General features: G+C 37.1%; 1 protein-coding gene across 4 annotated transcripts; it reads right to left on the bottom strand.

Annotated features, from left to right (window-relative positions):
* Positions 1–6039: 6039 nt before the first annotated feature.
* On the bottom strand, positions 6040–15212 carry LOC105040281 (nuclear pore complex protein NUP50B). 4 transcript variants are annotated; one of them, XM_019849502.3, is made up of 3 exons: positions 15025–15212; positions 7991–9472; positions 6040–6381 (listed from the first exon to the last, which is right to left on the bottom strand). In XM_019849502.3, exon 2 carries the CDS (start codon positions 9393–9395, stop codon positions 8010–8012), a length of 1386 nt encoding a protein of 461 aa, XP_019705061.2. In that variant the 5' UTR covers positions 9396–9472; positions 15025–15212; the 3' UTR covers positions 6040–6381; positions 7991–8009. The 4 variants fall into 4 exon arrangements, with proteins under 4 accessions (XP_019705061.2, XP_073110985.1, XP_010915043.2 ...); XM_073254884.1 differs by having other exon boundaries at positions 6040–6330; XM_010916741.4 differs by having other exon boundaries at positions 6040–6385; positions 15025–15211.
* Between the last annotated feature and the right edge of the window lie 6452 nt (positions 15213–21664).

Raw genomic sequence — 21664 nt, 5'->3', positions numbered from 1 at the left:
TGGCGTCCTCAATTTATAGGACCGCGGGAGGCGGCCTCGTACACAAGCCAGGCGTGATTGGCCAGTCTGAAGACGTGACCCCATTAGTTTCTTACTTGCCTCAATTCAAACAATCACGATATCATAGTGTCTTTTTCTTGACGCCATCATGACCATCTGATTCGATGGACCGAACATGAGGACGGCTGACAACTAAAATTTTTTATCAATTTAATATTTAATTAAAAAATAATTATAAAAATAATATCATTCAAAAATATTATCAAAATTCAAATAATCTTTACATAAAAATTTTCTATACTGACTCACCACTTTTTACGTTAGTTTGAGAGATAGATCGGACAATATGAGCCATCCTACTATAGCGCATATGATACGCCCAATTCATCTTTTGGCATGCAATATCCTAACAACTTAACTTCTATAATGAAAGAGTGATGTTTGTCTATACTGCCAAATTCAACCAAATTAATCATGTCAGTTTTAGAATACAATCCTATATTTTTAGTGAAGTACTTAATGATGAAATAATCACTAAGATGTTGGTTTGTTATGTCCAATTCCATGATCAAATAAACTTTTTTAGAAGATAAAGTTATGAGTCCAATTGGGTGAACTTGTTGGTAATTAATTAAAAAAAATAGACTTGGATTCTGGCAATGCTCCAATATCCTGGGTGACAATCATAGTTAAAGAGTGATTCATTATGATTCAATCCGGCTATTGAGATGAGTGGTCTTGCATGGTAGGCCACTCGTGGCTCTTACTATTCCATAATCATGGTTCTCTATTTGCTTAAATTGTTGTGCACGCTCAACGTCGTTCTCAACTGCGTAATACCTTGATATGCTTTCATGCACCAATAACGTTGCTTCTTATGTATTCTATTTTATTCATTTTCTTAGTTTATATTTTTTTAATACTTTATTTATTTTATTCATTTTTTTGTTTATATTGTTGATCTGTATCAAGCTCAATAATTATTTATTTTCAAAGCAACAAAAATTTTAACATTAGCATTCAGATTTTAAAAAAAAATTATAACATTAATTTCAAAATAGTTGATCATTACAAAGTTTTTTAGTAAAAAAAATATAAATATCATAATTATCGAGAGGTGTATATTTAAGATACTAGGGCCTCCTCCACATCCACCTCTCGTAAACATGTGTCACCTCTAGCCGCTATCGTGATGGCTCAGGCACGGTATCGATCGATGGAGAAGAGGTGCTGGCGTGCTCAGCCTATCAATATGTGCCTGATCTCTACCTCGAAAAATCTTCAGTCTATCCCTACCTTTGGCCTGCCATACATACGATCGATGTATACTGATCATCGGATCGGTATGACGTGTCTCCCAGCTCACTGATCATCTGTGATATGGATGCATCATTTATGGGGAGGTCAAAGTTCGAGAATTCAGGATATGAGGTATGTTGGACATATGATGAGGTGCTCGGATCATTCATCGATGGTGCAGTGTGAAGTCATCTATTCTCAAAGATGACTCATATAGCATCAACAAGACCGTCTATAATATCGGTAAATGCTCATTCTTGCACCCAACAGTGATCAAATGGAAGTCGCTCCGAGCCCGTTGGTATAGCAACGTGGTCCTCTGAAACTGTCAATATAAAAAAAAATATATATTATTCAAGTATAACAATAACAATATAACAAAGCAAAATATAATTAGCACAATATCCATCACACTGTCCGAAGATGGAACCTCATCTCTGGCTACTCGCTCATCAATGACAAGATGAATCGCCTAGTGATGCTCCTATACCACATCAGATATAGATCATAATAATCCATCATGGGGAGAATAGGTAGGCCAGCCACAATCAAATCTTTCCTCCAATCTTATGCACAATATGTCCCGATGCTCTGGAACCCAATCATAACGATGTCGCTTTCGTTGATCTACCATGTGGAGGCTATCACGAGTGTCGCATGGTGGAGGGACATCCTGATACCTGCCAAACTATCACATCACGTGCTTCAGATAATACATCTCTACGATATCGAAGCAAATGAGCGGTGCGCGTGCTCCATACATGCTCATCTAATCGACATATCTCAGGTAGTACGGTCAATATCTTCGATGCATAAGGCATCCACACCATCTGATCGTCATGCTGTTAGTCAAACTGATCTCCGTAATATATTACTGTGTGTGGCATCGGATTGCTAGCACCAATCAGTCGAGTCCTCCATCTGTCCAAAATAAAGTCAATATATTATTTTGTTAAAACTTATGGTCATTTAGCATAAAAAATCAATGCTATGAACATACATACTTGCATCCCAATAGATTAGCCTGATCGTGCTGTATCCCATCTAATGGACCCTTAATAGCAGCAATATCCTCATCCAATGGATCATGTACTACTGTATCATCTCCCGATGGTGGCTGGTAGGCTCCTACCGTGAGGTGCACCCTATCTGGCCGTCCAACATGTAAATGCTCCTATACCTATAACTACAGTAACACCAATGACCCAGCTATCTCACGTGCATCTGTCCTGGCGGACCTGCAGAGCTCACGATACAAAAAGGCTAATGTAGTGCTGGCCTAACGCATCAGTCCACATGTCTGAAGATCATGTAGTAGGGATAAGTACAATAATTGCACGTAGGATCCAGACTTATCGGTGAATAGATACCACCGATAAGGCATAGAATGAATGCTCGAGCATGCCACTGCATGGTATCTTCGTCTACATCGTTCGATAAGTGCTGAAATATATCACACAGCCAGTGAAATCTCAACAAAGATCCTGACAACATCATATCTAGCGGTGTAATCTCAAATAACTCCTCACATAGGTCTGACCAGATGATGTGTGTAATATCGGTGATGGGAGCCCATGCACCTGTAACCTGAGTAGAACAGAAACATCATGTAGTGTGATTGTCACATCTCCAATACGGAGGTAGAAAGTGTGAATCTCCTGATGCCATCGCTCTACCTTGGCTGTGATGAGGATCCAATCAAGCTAAATGTCACAAATTCGAAATATGCCATAAAAATCAGTGACATGAAAATACTTCTGATCCTCTCATGTGGCTGCTAAGCACGCATGGCAGTAGATCCTCTGTGTCTATAGCATAGGGGCCCCGTATCCTCCTCAGAGTATATACGGTCATAGTGATGTCGATACTGTAGATACAGCATGATAGTCTATCGGGTACAGATGCATGTTGGAGTCAGAACCAACCATGTCTAACGTACAAAATGAACATTATAAGCAACACAAATGTTATATAGACAATTTCATAATTTTTTTAAAGTCTTTACACAATATGATTGCATAATCAAAATATTTTTAAAAAAATAATATATAAAGACAGTCTACCTTCACCAAGTATTAAATTAAAATCAATCACCCTTTCATCCAAAAAAAATAAAAAAATAAAAAAATCCTATAGCATTTCATTGTGGAGATGAATTTGCCTTCTATAACCCACATAAGAAATAGCTTTTGCTTAACCACCCAAGGACTAGATTTGTCAATGCCCTATACATGCCAAAAAAAAAAAAAAAATCCAACAAGCCAACATTCATGCTCAGTTTTTCTTAACAAGCAAAAATAAAATAAAAACTTACGTTCAATCACAGGGATCTCGTCGGCTGCACGCATGAGAGGGAGAGAGGAAGAGGGTGAGGAAGCTGTTGCACGAGAGGGAGAGGGAGAGGGAGAGGGAGCCGATCGACGTGAGATAGGGACCTCATTGGCCGCACTCACAAGAGAAAAAGAGGGAGAGGAGACGTTTGGCCATGAGAGAGGTAGAGGGAGAGGGAGAGTTAAGGGTTTTAAAAAGAATGAAGTGATCAACAGACGAAGAGAATCTTGAGTTTTGAATGGAGTGAGTTGTCCTCTGATAGGATGACTTATAGAGTCCCTTACTGTAGAGTCACTTATAGAATCGTCTTATCATAGGACGATTTATATTATCCGACTTATCCCACAATTGGCGTAAAAGTTGCTGAGTTAGCATATAAAGTTGTCCTATCATAAAATGATTTTAGCTTGGATAGTATTTTGATAAATATTTTTAAAAAATATTATTTTCATAAATATTTTTTAAATTAATATTAAATTGATAAAAAAATTTGACAATTAAGAAGGGAAGGCACCTAAGCCTCGTCGGCTTTTCCCTCGTCCCTTGAAAGCCATGGTTAACAATGCGCAACCTCCTACGTAAACTACGGCCTGCAAAGAAAGACGAAGACCCCTACCATTGTCGCGGCTTCTCCAAGGGACCGTCCGTTCAGAACGAGACTCCAATCGAAAGAGCCGGGTCTTGGTTAAGCTAATTAGGTGCTGACACTGAAAGATTTATAAAGATTCCAGTGAGTTGGTCGAAAAGAAGGTTTGGTGATGACGGAGCCGAACTAAAAAGCAGCTAAAGTGATGGAATCAACAAACGCACAAGCGAAAAAGTAGGTTAAGACCAAGGCTTTGCATGTGATGGGACATTAAACATAAATCAAAGTGTATTAAAAAGAAAAGCTGCCATCAAGGAAATATATTATAGAAATCTTGGGGAGAGAAGGGCTAACCAAAGTTTTTGTCACCCACCAAGTTTATTCTGCAAAGTCCTACGACTCTATTATTCTGGAGTTGTTTGCTCTGCTATCATCGTAGTACTAAAGTTCGACGGGATATACATGAAAGATTTACATTGGAGATTTTTTTTATTGTCTTTGAATTCCAAATAGATGTAGTAATGTTTAGATCAACAACCGGCAGTCCTTCTATAATTAGCCATAAAGTGCATCACATCATAGATAATTAAAATTTATCAAAAAAATAACTTATATGAACAAAAATTAATGACTATGATGACTGCATGTAGCAATCGAATTTATGTTATAGCCGATAATGATTGTTCAACATATTCAACCAGTGTCTTGACGCATTTCCCTTTTCCCAGTTGTGTAAAAATAAGTAGCATGCATGCCTAATAGATATCGGATAACCTCTTAAATTCCAATATTTACTTCAGGACACTTTTAAATGGTTGCTGTCTCTGTAGAAAAACCCAAATAATAGGTGCCTGCACATGCTTACGAACCCTTTTTCTTGTTGATAAACAACAACAGACAACATAACCTAACCTCTCGTATCCCCATAAAGGCTAGATTTGATGCCAAGTTGTTTGATATGTCAAAAAAAAAAAAAATTAACCAACTCAGTAAACTAGCATAAGCCATGCACTTAAAAAAGTGGGCATGTAATCTACTACATACCACATGGGTAGAAATACCTTGCAAGAAAGCACCTAGTCGATTAGGTCCTTTTTTTTATTTTTTTTTTTTATTTTTAGGGGGGGCGCGGGGCGAGAGGGGGATGATACATAGTCAATTAGTTTTGACCTTACATGCATGCGAATAAGCATGATAGTTTTTTTATCCACAATTTCCAGCCAACTCCTGTATAAGTCACAGGTTCACGTCCTATAAAGATGCTGCCGGATTTTTACGCTTTTCACATATGCAGCGCTAACGGCATTAATGATGATGAGCCTAGCACCTCGACTGTAGAACCTTATGCTTCATGTAAGGAGAAACAACGTCATCTCCCCTAAAGTGACATCATTAGCTAATTTCATTTCTGATGTAGAACATCCATGTCCATAGACCCTTTAATTCAGCTTCCATCAGACCTCAAAACAACCATATGCTTACACGCAATGCCCAGGAATACAGGTGCATCAAGATCAGACATTTATTTATGCCTCGTTCAGGCCTCTCCCGAAAAGGAAAATGCTTCCAGGCCTTGCATGTTTCCAACTAGTAGTTCCCCTAAAAGCAGGGCCTGGTGCCAACCTAGGCCATGGGCATGTCATGAAATTTCAGAAATCTTCATACAAAGTCACCCATCAAAAGAACAAGTTGTATCTAGTTTATGCAGACATGTTAGCATAAAAAATAGGATTACATTTTTTATGCACTGGCATGAACAGCATCTGATCCCTCTCCACCACACCCACCTAAAAAGGGAGTGAAAAGGAAAATATGAACATGAATTAAACCTGCATCACTGCCTTAAATACTGTACCACTCTTTTACTTGAAGTAGGCACAAATATACAATATAGGGCTGGTTCAGATCTTATTCGATAAAAAGGATTAAAAACCATACAAACAGACCTAACAGCCTGATGGTTTTTACATGTAGAAAGAGTTATCGAGTTATGGCAACCAAGGCCTACGAAGGTTCTCAGAACATCCCTTAGCTTTTACAACTGTCGTACTAGAAGCTGAAAACCAGCCTTCAGTAAGATCAGCTCAATCGCCAAATGTTTAATTTTGGAAGTCCTGACAAACAATAAACATAATCCTCTTTGACTCATCCAGCCATGTCGTAATCTAACTACACAATGACACAATATTCTATAGTTAGAACAAGAATCACACATCATGCATGCATACATACTAAAAAGCATTACATACTTATATGATGAAAATTTCAACATAAAAAGCACTCTGACTTCTGAATTTACTAAATTCTGTAGTTGTAATCATCCAAATGTTTGAATATTTCATCCCTCCGAATCTTCTGCCCATATTACTAAAACAATTGGTATAATGAACAAATCTTCATGGTGTATCATCTTATGATAGTTTAAGCAAGCAAAAGTCTCCACCTTTCGTGGAGTTAAGCACTGATGAGAAAAATTAATAATAAGGTTATATGCACCAAGGTCAGATTCAAAATAGAACCAAATCACTTTTGCAATCATTAATTGATCACATACGCATAAGAATACAAGGTAATGACCATTTATAGAACTAGAAATGAAAAAAAAGGCTAAAAATTGATTAATCCGCATGTATCAATTGCGCATTCCACATTCTACTCTCTTTTGTTAAAGATACTAATACATAAGAAATTAAAAACATTCATCATCATCATCAAAGACTTTTTTCAATAAACAGGCTCCGATTATCCAGGTAACACAGTATAAAAGGATTGAGAACAAGATTATGACTGGAGCCAACCTAATGCCAACTCTCTAAGAATTGGTATCAAATTCCAGCCAAGAAGGACCATGAACTAAATTAAAACCTAGAAAGCAAGTTCTCAGTTAACGAGGCCTACACTAACAATGATAATCTAAGGTCAGCAACCATGAATAAACCTTTGAATTCCTCCAAACTTCAAAAAAGTCCGATGAAGATGACAAGGTTTAATTTCAGGAACTGTATTAATCTGTGACATAAAAATTGGCAAAGAATCAAACTGAAACACAATCCAATATCAACATGCATGGAACTAACATTACATTATTTAATCTATTCTTTTCAAACCCGATTCACTCTGAAGGACCAGTTCAAAATTACAAAATCAGATCAGACAAGATAGGCCATTACATCTGGCTTAGCATGGTCTTAAATCAATTGAGACATATGAGGATGCCAGCAGATACAGCAATTTATAGTATTGCTTCCTCAGCAAATAACCATTTAGTGCTTAAAATGAAACAAGTAGAAAAATTGCCTCTTTAGCATCAGCAAATGCTTCCTTGTGTGAGATAAAGCAAAAACCACTTATCCTGCAGGGTTAATCATCCCCGGTATCACAAACTAATTCCAAGGGTTAACAACCCAAGCATGCTTAAGGGTGAAGAGAATCATGCAAGTACAATTCCTAATTTTGCAAATGGATGCAGTTCATCAGAAGAACCATACCTGGTGTTACTTTTGGTAGCAATTGAAATTTAAATAGCAGATATTATGAGCCTATAAGATAAACAGTCGATGACATGCAACTACACTACAATAGCAACCATGACTTGAAGTCCTCTTCTAGAAATTACATAAAAAGATGAACAATTCTGTCAAAGACTGGAGTTTAACTAAACAAGTTTTGGCCCTACATTTTGAAGATCAATCATATAATGCGACATCTTAACCAAGACATAACAAAATTCAAGAAGGAAATTCCAGGAAATTAGCTTTTTGAAGAGACATCTACCATTTCAATCATCAGATGCCTAAGGGGAATTCTCAGGTGTCTTCAGTACAGGGGCCCTCTTTCCTTTGTGTGCTGTGACCACTCCTCGAAACTCTTCTACAATACTACTGTCCTTGAATTTCAGAGCAAATGTGGCCAGTGCATTATTTCCTTCTCCAATGCTATTGACACAAGCAAAAGTTATGCCTCTTTTATCCATATTAGTGAGTGACATGTCTGAGTAAAGGCTTGCATTCAGGATAAGCCTGTAGTTACCCCTAGCCCTCATAACAAGCCTTGCCTTTTCAGCACCAGATATAGAGATGTTCACTTTAAGCTCTCCTTTTCCCCTTTCCTTCCACCCTCCATCTAAATACTCATATAATATAGCATCAGCAGTGAACAGTGCCTTCTCATTCTCTTCACCTGTTTCAACAGGCACCTCCTGCATGGAAAGTTTGCTACTTTTAGAAGCATCCGGTGCAGTACCAGGCAATGACAAGAAAGAACTCCCATTGTTCGTAAGCCCAAAAAGAGAACCAGAACTTGCACCAAATGTAGATCCTGCTTTTGCAATGGAACCAAAAGAAAATGAAGAGTTCGAAAAGCCAGTACCTGCCAGCCCTGTAAATGCATTTTGGCTACTAGACAACTGTTGAAATGAACTAAAAGATCCGGCTGACACAGTGGCACCTTTATGGTCATTTTCCAGCTTTTCTTTCTCAGTCTCTTCTCCAACAGCCTTCTCCGTTTCATTTCCAGTTTTCTTTTCAGTTTCTTCCCCATCTTCCTCACCTGCTCCTTCTCCAGCATCCTCTTCAGCTTCTTTTCCTCCATTTTGCACTACGTTACCCATTTGCAGTGGCTGAATGACCTCTTCCATTGTATCACTTTTGACCTTTTCATCACTCTTAGCTGCTGATATATCAGCAATGCCTTCTGCAGACTTCCTGTTATTCTCTCCTGTTTCATCACTCTTAGCTGCCAGCACATCATTAATATCTTGTGCTGACTTCCTGTTATTCTCTATTGTCCCCTCTGTTTCATTCACTGCAGCTCCATTTTCGGTTTCCTCATCTTCATCACCAGATTTCTCAATCTTTTCATTATTATTGTTTTGATCTTCTGAGACTGCTGTATCAGCACCGGTTTGAGGCTGATCAGCAGGGCTAGTTGTTTTTGCATCAGAACCGGTTGGAGGAACCAAGCGAATACTGGAAAAAGGATTGGAGCCAGCAGATGATGCAGGTTGATGGCGCCGAACCTTGACAATTCTTCTGGTAGCCATCACTTCCTCGCTGGCTCTTTGAAAAGTCCCCATCTCTGGCTCAGGAACATCATCATCTGGATCAGGATTATCCTTAGAGATTTGTCTACCAGCAACTCTCTTCTTGGATGAAGGAAGGGCACTTTCTGCATCCCCCATTTAGATAAAGCTGATGTTGACAATATCTAGTCTAAAGAAATGTGAAAGCTTATGGTAGTGATAGTAGAAGATATCTCCTGCAATATACAGAACATCATAAATCAACTTCTGTGGTATAATTACAAAATTAGAATATTAAACAAAGCAGTTACATGTTTTCTTTTTTCCCTTTCAAAGGGCATATAGCAATTGATACAAGAAGAAAAGAAAATGCAAATGCTTGTGCATCAAAATGCATAGATGTACTAATTATAGAACTATACAGCTAGATATGAGTTTCCATAAAGCAGAAAGTACTGGTAGCAGTTTCATCAACATTTGCACATTTTTCCTTTTATTTTGATGAATGATAATAGAAACTGGATTTCAAGCAAATATGAAAAACAGAAAGGAACCATCATTTAGAAAATAGCAAGAAAGGAGTAAGACGTTTTCCATAAACAAGGACTAATAAAGACAGGAAACATATAAATCTTCCTATAAAGCAATATATGTGTGAAACCCGACCCACCTGGGCCAATTTTGAATTGAAGTCAGCAAACACATTGCCGACTTCAATTCAAATTTCTGAGAAAAAAAAATTGGGATCAGAACAGGAGAGATCCCGATCCCTGTTGCCAGGTGATAAGGCCACCAAACGATGGTCGGTGCGAAAACTCAGGGCCGACCACTGAAGACTGATGGAGGCTGGTGCAACTGGTGAATGGCCGGCATTAAGCCGGCCTTATCTTTCCACAGCCTTCTTTTATTTAGACCCCTCTCCTCCCCTGTGATCAAGATCACTGCACCCTCTCTCTCCTCTTTCCTCCCTTCCTCCTCTCCGATGAGCCACCTTACCCAAAACCCAGCCGTCCAAAACGCCCCTTTTCCTCTCTCTTGCCATGTTTTGGCTCGGTTTCATGACTTTTGAACTGCCGAAACTTATTATCGTTGACTAAGATTCGCTGCCTCTGTTGATTACCAGTGAGTCTCCCTCCCTCACCCTCCTCTATTTTCCTTGATTGAAGCCCGATTTCCCCCATTTCTAGCCGATCAAACACCCGATTCTAAGGTGTTTTCTTTGGTTTGGCCGCTCCTCTTGGCCGCCACCATCATCAGTCAATGTCCGCTCTGACCTCCCGCTAGGCCCCTCCTCTCGCTCTTCTCTCCTCTTTCCTTTTCTTTTCCCTCTTCTCCTCTCATTTTCATCATCTTCTTCTTCTTCTAATTTTCTTTCTTTTCTTCTTATTTTTTCTTATTTATTATTTCCTAGAAATTCTAATTACCCTCTCTTGTCTAATTCTCACACTAGATATCGTGATCATTGATGAATCAAACCCCAACTCTGATCTTACCTAATTCAAGTCCCTCTCTCATTTCTATTTCAATTGATCTGGATTGAGCCTAAATTTCTTATTTTTCTTTAATTTGTGAAATTAGATCTGACTTAGGAATTTTAAATTGATTAGGTGGAATCACAGATCCGAATAACGAGGGGATTTGATCACGACCAAATCCGTCATATATAGATAACCATGATGTCCACCTAAATATCTATATTTGATAAATATTTAGATCCTAGGGTTAATCGAGACCTCCAGATGTTAGGTCGAATTCGATGGTCTCGACTAGAATCTGAAGCCTAATAAGGTGTTTAATTATTTTAGATTTTGGTTAATATTCCTGATTAGTGAAATTTCATAAAAATCTAGGACGAGAATTGTAAGTTACCTCTTCCCTAATATGTTTTATCGTGCACGAGATTTGATTTCTATATTAATATTCCTGATTAGTGAAATTTCATAAAAATCTAGGACGAGAATTGTAAGTTACCTCTTCCCTAATATGTTTTATCGTGCACGAGATTTGATTTCTATATTTATCTATTGCTATGGCATTCTGTATAAATTAATTATCTTATATGCTCTACATGAAAATAATTCATGAAAATGTTCGATCAAATATACATGATTTAGTGGACATGAATTATATTCCGTTGCATCAGAAATATGTTGTGTCGGTTCCACTGCTCTCTAGTCCAACCATTATCACACGAATTCAAGATCTAATCTTCTTTCGGACCTCCAACGAGCGATCATTGGCACACATTGATGAATGATGTGTTGTAGTCAGGGGCTAGTTTTTCTTTCGGACATAGCCAGACGAGGTTAATCACTGGCACGTGCTGATGATAACACATTTTTTCATGTGATATTAGAGTTAGTTTTCCTTTCAAGCATCCAATAGGGCGATCACTGGTGCATGACTGATAGACGGCATGTTGTAGTCAGGATCTAGTCTCTTTCGAGACTAGACACGGACCGATTATGGCCATAGACAAGAGGATTAGGAGAGTGAGAGTGGAAGGCCAACTCTTGAGTGATTTAAAAATTTACTTGGAGCAAAATGCACATTTCGAATCTATGTTAATTATTATGACATGCTTTTATACTCATTGAAATATTTTTGTGAAAAATCACGCAACTTGAAAATTTATTTTTCTGTATAAATATTTAAATAAATTAGAGATTCCGGTAACTTACTGAGCCATAAAGCTCACTTCTATATCCTATTATTTTTCAGATCTAGAAGAACATATGGGGCTTTGGAGCAATAAGAAGTGCAGGACCCTAAACGCACTTTGCTTAATTTGTTTCTATAATAAATATTGCTTTATTCTTATTAAACCTCATGAACCATTTTTATTGGATAAATGAATTAGAAGTTTATTTCTATTACCACTACCTAAGATTGATACAAGTATATATGAATAATATGAAGACAAGCCTTGCATGTCCTATGGGCTTAAACCCTAAGGATGTACGGCCGTCTGTCGTGCCCCCTGACTCGGACCAATGGGTTAGGGTGTGATAATATGGAATGAAACTAGAAATAAATTTAATACATTCAATATCCATGTATAACAAAGGATACGGCAAGATACACTGTATCTAGACACTGGAAAGATTATAAAAATAGATGCGTCTAATCTAAAGTGGTGTAAAATTGATAGCGACACAACAGAATAAAAGATTGATAGAAAGAAGGAAGACCTTTTGACTGGTCAATCCATGTGATTTCTATCGGTAGTAGCATTCCTGATATCCAGCTGACTATGAACCTAAACTTTTTCATGGAACTATAACAACAATTCAATCACTAGATATAAATTTCATTGTTTCACTGCAATAAATTTAAGGAGCTAGAAATGACTCTTACTAGAAAGCACTAGATCTAAAAGGAGCACCCTAGAAAAGCACAAATAATGGACACTAGCATGTGTTTCCTTCATTAAGCTACTTCTATGGACAAGACCAGCAGTTCCAATATCTACTAGTCCGAGATACTGTCTTCAACTCAGAATGGGTCCAACTGGAGGAAGAATAGTTGGCCTTCACCAATCAACATAAGTACTGGAACTCAGAGTCCATACAGCCACAATGATTAATTTCATATAGCTTCATCAAATCAGAATCCTACCAGCCATACAGAGACAATATCCTGCACCAAATGTAAACTCATAACCTAACCGGCAATACAAATACTATAAGTCCCCGGTCAAAAGCTAGAAATGACACTTGTGAAGAATAAGCAGACTGTGTAATTCAGCCTGATAGAATAAATTTAAAACTGCATGTATTATAACCTACAACAAGTGATTTTCATCCTTTGCAGGCAATCAGGATGTGCAATGGAAGGATCATGTACAGCTTGGATTTCCACTTGGTCTATTTCAGGAACATGATCAATTTTCATAAGAAAAACGACTATCCAAATTTACAAATTATAGCTACTGTGCCATGAACAACATATTTGCTTTCTGCCTTCTAAAGAACTGACAGCTAGGAAATACAATCAGAAAATATGGATGTTACCTTCTCAAGAATCACTAAAGAAGGAATACTGAAGTCAGTAATGTTAAGCCAAAAATTAACTGTCCAAGTTATAAACCACCAGACTTCCGGAACTCTAATTTTAAAACATCTAGGAAAGCAAAACATACAATGTATGATAAGCATGATGTAATGAAAATTTATATATTGACATTTCACAAACTAATAAAGAGCTCATAGGTCTTTCTTGAACATCAAAGTTTTTATTAGGGCTGTTTTTATATCACATGAATTTCCTTCTATACTTCTTAAAGACAATTAGTACATATATTTGATGAATAAATAAAGGAAATCAATGTTTATTGCTAGAAAGCATATTACGAGAGAGAGAGAGAGAGAGAGAGAGAGAGAGAGAGTAGACTACTAAAAATGTAGGAACAACTAATTGCACAAGAGTAAGTACGATACAACATGACGAAGCTCCCATTTATTTCAGGAGTAAATAATGCATTCAGGGAAAAGGAGAGGTCAATGGGATTATAACATAGCTTGCAAGCTTGTTGATATACAAATTGTAGCTATAACCCTAAAGTAACTTGCTAAATGAAGCCCTACAGAGTATTTGAATTACAGAAGCCTGATACTTCTTAATGCAATAGTTTTTGTTATGATGTTATACAATGAAATCTCTAAGTCCAACCACCTCATATTAGTTTCCTGACGCAAACCTAAATAAACATATGCATACAACAGATCAAAGCACACGAACGATGCAAATTTATTTTTCACATGTGGGATACAGCAAATCAAAGACAATCAAATATGGGAAAATAAGAGCAAAGAAGAAAAAACAAAAGGAGTTTACAGTGAAGGGGGAAAACAACCAAAAAGCACTATACGGATAAATGATTAGCTGCATATGTTAATTAAGATATAATTGAGTCACTTTTTTTTTTTTTTTTTTGAGAAACAAGGTAATTAGATTCACGTCTTCATGCGATGTTGACCAGTAGATGCGAATTGCATGCCAAAGTTAAGCCATAAAATCAGTTTCCAAGATAATACAGCACCATGTATCTTGAAGAAAATAGTATTTCGATGGAACTGCTACATGGATTCATAAGATCAAATCAAAAGAACAATATACAGAATGAAGTGGTACACATCCAAATAGCATCACTCAACACGGTGGAAGTAACCCAATATGCAAAACCTTAACTAATAATGTCCAGTGAAACTTAGAGCATTCATAGATGAACAACAGAAAATTCAGGTCAAGAAATGACCAGACCAAGATCTTTCCTCATTATATCTGACACATAGAAGAAAAGCCATCTAAAGATGAAGGAGAAATTTCTAAACGAACGATTATTTAAACAAACAAAAACTTTATCAAACCAAACTAGAAAGTAGTTTTCTCCTTAAATGCCTGACCTGTCAATCAATATAGGGATTCATACTAAATCAGTCGTTTTCTGTACTGCAAGCTGAAAACCTAGCATATATTATTATAATAGTATCAAGAAATAAATATGTCTCGAATAAAGAAAGTGATGCAAACGACTAGGGTTTCCAATACTTGGTGGTTTCTACCCAATTCTTCAGCTCACTCGCAACAAGTCAAGAAACAGCTTTGCGCAGATCATCCAGAAATGAGAGTTTATATGTCTATTTTCTGCGGTTGAAGAATCTTTGACAGCCCATGAGATCACTATGAGAAATTGCAGAACAAACCACCAAAACCAAAAAAAAGAAAAAACAATCCAAGTTTTATCGAGAAAAAAATGAAGGGGCGAAAGAGGAACGGAAAGATTTACCTCAAATCTATGGAGACAGAGACAGAGACAGGAGGGAGAAATCCTCGAAAGAACAGAGGCTTAGGGTTAGGGTTTTGGCTTTCCTCTTCCTTCTACCCTCTGTAGATGAGAGAGCGAGCGATGAAGAAAAAGAGGGGAAAAAAAATCTGAGCAGAAGCGACGGAGATTGATGCTGTCGATCCCCCTTATATATTGCCGAATTTGAAGCCCCAATTTTTATTTATTAAAAAGATTAAGGAAATGAGGAATGGAGACCGTATAATCTTCACCAGGCGTAGCTTATCTCGGCCGTTCGAGTTTCGTGCCGTTTAAATAGAGACGTCAGATTAATGGTTGGCCTCCAATGAGATGAGGATGTTCCGGATCGTCCATCACGGGCTGTTTCGCAGCGACGCTGATGGGCTGGCCCGTGGCGACGCTAATCGACAAGCGTTTGAGTCTTTGAGCAGGGATTTCTCCTCTCTTTTCTTTTCTTTTTTTCTTTTTTTTTTCTTTTTCTTTTTTGTTTTTTAAGTTGTTGGTGGGGGGGGGGGGGGGGGGGGTGGACGCGGGGGTTAAGATTGTACTTTCATGCAAAACAAATATGATTGTAGTCTAAAAAATCAAAAAAAATGGTGTCTCAAAAGAACATCAATAAAATAGATATACTAAACTAAATATCATCATCAAAGTGATCAGCTACATAGTCCGTCGTTCAGTCAGCTGCGCTATTCACATTATGATAGATGTATCTAATGTCGACAGAAATATATCCGCCAACAAGCACCGAATGTCCCAAAAAAAGGGTTGGAGGCTGTACTCCCTTCTCCACCTCCAAATTCAACTGACCATCGTGGTCAAGTCCCCCTCCACACCAATCGATCAGCTCTATGGTGCAGCATCGCATAAAAATTTCTCCCAGAAGTCCGCAACTCAACTCCTGGAACAATAGTCTCAAAAAGGTGACTCCACCCACGAAGATAAATCTAGAATCATGACCCTAATATGGCATATAATCAGTCTTCCTATCATGAATGGACATGTGCAAGCAATTTATAAAGGTTTGAATTTGGACAGTTATATATTTACTATTAAGAGAATCCAAAAATAAAAGGATGTTATGGTAGATTTACATCTAAATAAAGAGAGGAGGCGATGGCTTATAATGAGGGATTTATATCTCATCCCTTGATTTTTCACTCCAATCAATCTTTGCTCCACACTTATGTAAATAGAGTCAGAGATTCAAAAAAGATAGACTTTCAGAGAGAAAGACTCCCACAACTCAAAGCTCTCATAGTGAGAGGCTCATAACCCTCATCCATTATATTCTTTTTTTTTCTTAGTACAGATCCACAGATCATCAGCAATTCAAAAGATTAAAAAAATCGAGAAAGCTGAAAAGGCCGAGATGATCGAGAAGCTGAGAAGGTCGAAGAAGCTGAAAGGTTGACAAAATTAAGAAGGATGAAAAGCCAAATAAATCTAATTCATCAGAAAGCTGAGAAAGTTCAACTTCATCAAAAGGACAAATAAGTCGACCTCATCAGAAGGTCGAAAAAGTCTGACCTCATCAGAAGGTCAAATAAATCAATCTCATCAGAAACCGAATAAGTCAATCTCATTAAAAAATCAAAAAAATCTGACTTCATTAGAAAGCTGAATAAGTCAACTTCATCAGAAAACTGAGATAGTCCAACTTCATCAAAAGGCCGAATAAGTCGATCTCATCAAAAGACTGAGAAAGTCCAATCTTATTAGAAAACTAAGTAAGTTGACCTTATCAAAAGATCAAAAAAGTCCGACCTCATCAGAAAGTTAAGTAAATCGACCTCATCAGAAATCCAAGAAGATTAAGCTCATCAGAAAGCTAAGAAAGCCAAAATAAAAGAGATAAGGCCATCAGAATAGGATAACATTTTATACTATAATTTTTTATTATAATCTTATTATTCTATTCTTCCAAAGTCTTATCTGACTTAACCATCGTAGGTCTGATCGGAGCTAATCCGACGAGCTCTTTCATCTTTTGATGTACAGATCTACGATTCCAAGGTAGATTGTATTTCACCATCACAAATCAAAGAACACACTCCTAATGGTTCTAGTCCGATCGAATTTTGGCAACAACAATTCTTAATTACAAAACTAACACCACATATCCACCGTCATATTGCTATCAACGTTAACCTTGAGGAAATCGGAGGTGGAGGCTTCAAGCGATGAACACCTTGTGGGGTGCTACTAGAGCAAAAGAAAGTCCAGGTATCCTGACTCCTCGGGGTTGGCTCAAACGATGACAGCTCCAACATCTCCACAGCTTGGGATTTTTTGTCATATTATCTATAAGTCAATGCCTATGTCAAGGAAAAATATCTTTTTGTAAATAAGGAAAAAAAAATTCTAGTTAATCTAACAGTACTAAGGATGGCAACGGATCAAAAATGGATCAGGTTGGTCCATATCCATATCTGTCGTATAATGAAAAGCTCATATCCATACCCATCTGTATCCATCTCAGATCAAATTAGATCAGGTTAAGTAAAAATATGAGCTAGATCAAATCAATAGATAAGAGGAGTTGGATTAAATTGAATATATATAAAAATTATAAAATAATTATAATTTTGAAAGGAGGATATAGATTAAAATTATATAGGATCAAATTTGGAAAGAACGTATCATTATCTATATTCGATCCAAACTTGTTTGGATTTTTTTTTTAGAATCTATATCCATTCCAGATTCTAATCGGTTCGAATAAAATTCATCCTATATAATAGCTCGAATCAAATATCAGTGGATTGATTAAAATTATCATCTCAAATAATGCCATATTATTTTATTTTTTTTAATTTATAAAGTTTAAATTACTATTTATTTATGTAGACGTGCGAGAGAAGTGTACAAAAACCGGTACCCAGACAGGGAGAAAAGTAGACGTTATTGGGAAAACAGCCTTCCATCTTTATCCTAAAATATCGAGTGCACCAAAGGCTACAGTGATGATGTTGTTACCGCACCAAAGCCTACATATATACGTCTCCTGCAAGCTTCAATTGCATGAAATGATTGTCAATGGTTGAGCAGTTTGGGTAACTGGGTTGCCTTTTTTTTGCTTTTTTTTTTGGGGTAACTGGGTTGCTAAGATGCCTTAATTATTCAATATCGATGCTAAAGCGGATAGGATTAATTATTCCATATCAACGCAAAAGCGGATAGGATTATATGGATTATTATAATAAACATTAATCATGGTCAATTGAGTCTAGATACTTAAATAGAAGTGTTAAAAATGATTCCTTTTGGGAAAATAACTATCACTTCTCTTTCCACCACCACCTCCTCCTCATCATCATATCATTACTAAAGTCCAAGTGCCTGAGATACACCATCCAAGACTCAAATTCAGAATATTTAGTTGGTAGATAGATGTTATAATCATGAAGCAAGTCCAAGTGCCTAAGATACACCATCCAGGACACAAATTCAGAATATTTATCTGATAGGTAGATGATTGTGATCATTGAGCAAGTCTCAATTCACCTCTTTATTGTCATCATCATCCCTTTCTCTTTTTCATCACCATCATCATCACCATCATCGGTCAAGTCGAAGTACTCAAATACACCATCTAAGATTTTGAATCCAGAACCTTATGTTGATAGACAAATGGTGCATGGCTGCTAGGGCACATCCTAGTTCACTTCTAATACACCACCTCACTAGATCACAAGGTCTAGATTGTTTTCCTAAAAAAAAATTATGGTAATTTTCATGACAAGTGGCACTATTTGGGTTCCAAAAGCTTGCTGATATTTTTCATCACCTAACCAGAAGATACAGTGTGTGTTTCCAGATTCAGTGACTACCTTAATTATTGTAATTGAATCATAATTGTAGTAACAAAATCAATATTCATTTTGACTACTCAGAACTATCCACTTAGTGCATCTAGACAATATTTCTATTACTAATTTAAACAACATTTTGGTTAAGAAAGAGTGCACCAAAAAATCCCTATTTCTAAATGCGCATCTTGGAAAGCATAAACTTTGATCTAGCACATCCATGTGCATGAATGATTTTTGGTACATATTAGAATGGAATTAAGTTTACATAAGTCGTTGATATAATCATTCTCATTTGTCAGGTACGTATATTTAAGGCCATCCATGGTATTTTACAAACTGACACTCTAATATTCATAGTGCTAATTTGGATCTCTTCCATAATATCCAATCTGAACCTTCACTTTAGGAAATCACTAGTGTTGGTGCCTTCTTTTCAGTTTGACATTGTTGCAAAATGATGTATAGCATAGTTTATATTAGCTATCATATATTAAAGTAGTCTGTGCTGTTAAATTCCATTCGTTGTATTTAGACCACCAAAATAGGCATTCGGAACCTCCTTTCATCTTCATTCCATTTACATTTTCAAACGTATGCTTATCTACTTATCCACTCAGCATAAAAAGAGTGGATCCCATTGCCAAAGAATATATTCCTACATCATGACACGTCATCTTCCATGATCAAGATTTATTAAGAAGATCCACCCTCACGAAACTGAAATAGCAAGCCAGACTTCTCATTGGCATGAGAACCTGACCATAACCAAACTACTTTCATCAACAAGCATTTTTTTTTTTTTTTTTGAGAATAAAGGAAACTAATGGGCAGTAAGCCGCATTAGTCACCAGAACATTTATCAACAAGTAATCAACATGCATCATAGCCATTTGATTCATCCAGCCATCATACTAAACCGAGATAAACAAAAACCATAGGCGCAAGATCACGCTCGATTGAGTATTATTTCTCCATATTGCTGAACTATTCAAAGCAAAAGAGTGATGGTTTGGTGGCTTTGGGAAATTCAATCAAGATTTCGACCTGAGACCAAGATTTCTGAGCCTCGTCCCATTTTTCACGAAGTTGTGCCATGTCGAGCCCTGATCGTCTACATGAACATGCAAACTTGAAAATAGCGTTCAAACAGAAGAATACTTCTCAATCATCATAAAAGCTGATGTATTAAATCTCATTACGAATGAATGAAGGAGACGCCTCCTGCATCTGCTCTGATAAAATAAGATAAAATAGGAGGAAAGCCTTCAAACCAAAACTTTTCACCTGGCTTAATGCTTGCAATCTTGGCCAAACAGACTACCACATGATTAGCATCCCAAAGAATGTGGAGGGAGGAGAAGCTAGACAATATAGATGGGAGATGCTTGATATTTCTCAATGCTGAATGATGGGAGGATTCCTTGCCATCAATCCATGTCACCGTAGTCTTCGAATCACCCTCACAAGATGATTTATCATTTAGAAACATAGACACACTTGTTTCAAATCTATACCTAGCGGACACTAATTCAGCCATGGGAACGGAGTTGGTCATAATTGGAATAGATGGGCATGTAATCCAACATCTGCAGAAGCTGGCCGAACATAACTATCAAAATTCACTTCGAGATAATCTGGCTGTAGAGGTTCCAGGAAACAGAGAGACGTGCAAGCTCTTGTGGTATATGGCAAGCCCAAATGCCGGGATCTTTAAGCTTAGGAGCACATGAATATTGTTGGCATGAGCTATCCGTAGGTTGTAATTGCCAGATTATTTCTATTGGTTGTCAAATCTTGTGTATAGTTGTCAAATAAATTAGTTGTCAAATCTCGTGTATAGTTGTCAAATCTCGTGTATAGTTGTCATGGTGTATAGTTGTCAAATCTTGTATATAGGAATATTTATTTCCTTAGAATAGGATTGTTTCCTATTACTATGATGTAATTGTATCTATATATTGGCTCTAATTTAAAAGAGAAAATAACAGAAAAATATTCATTTACTATTGTTTGACATGGTATCAGAGCAATTCTAATCTTTAAAGAACTACTCAACCCGAATCGAATCGAAAATCCCCAAGCCTCTACACGAAAATCTCTATCCTCAAGTTCCCTATCTCCATCTCTTCAATCTCCATCTCCATCTTTTCTTCTCCATCTGAAACTAAATGGCTAATTTCAATCCCATTGTCCCAGCTACAACAAACAACTCAACACCGCCTATCATCATCCACCAAACAATTCTGCTTTTCCCACTAGTATCATACTGGATGAGACAAATTATCAATTATGATCTTAGCTTATGGAGATGCGTATTGGCGCTCGCAACAAAACTGAATATCTTACTGGAGAAACGAAAAAGCCTGCACCCGAAGATCCCAATTATGGAGCATAGATTACCGAAAATCATAGAGTGAAAAGCTGGCTTATTGACTCAATGAGCCCAACACTGATGCAACAATTTATTCATCTTTCCACAGCCAAGGAGATATGGGAGGCTATATCAAAAACCTTTTACGATGGATCGGATGAAACCCGTCTCTTTGAATTGAATCAGAAATCTTTTTCTACCATACAAAATGGTAGACCATTGTCAACATACTATAATGAGCTTGTTGCTATTTTTAAAAAATTGATCAAAGGACTACCTCTCAAGAAGGAACAGTTGAAGGAGTGATCTAGTTACATTCTGCGATGGCTAGGCTTCGAGTTCATATTTTTCTAAGTGGACTCGACTTTAAGTTTGATCAAGTTCGTGGAGAAATCTTACGAAAAGAGCCAAAACTTGATTTGGAAAGTACATATGC

The sequence above is a fragment of the Elaeis guineensis genome, chromosome 3 (genome assembly GCF_000442705.2).
Source record: "Elaeis guineensis isolate ETL-2024a chromosome 3, EG11, whole genome shotgun sequence".
Classification (NCBI taxonomy): Eukaryota; Viridiplantae; Streptophyta; class Magnoliopsida; order Arecales; family Arecaceae; genus Elaeis; species Elaeis guineensis.
This window is presented reverse-complemented; position numbering and strand designations above follow the sequence as displayed.

Excerpts from the sequence above, each read along its gene's own strand:
- LOC105040281 (XM_019849502.3), bottom strand. The coding sequence starts at position 9,395 with ATGGGGGATGCAGAAAGTGCCCTTCCTTCATCCAAGAAGAGAGTTGCT.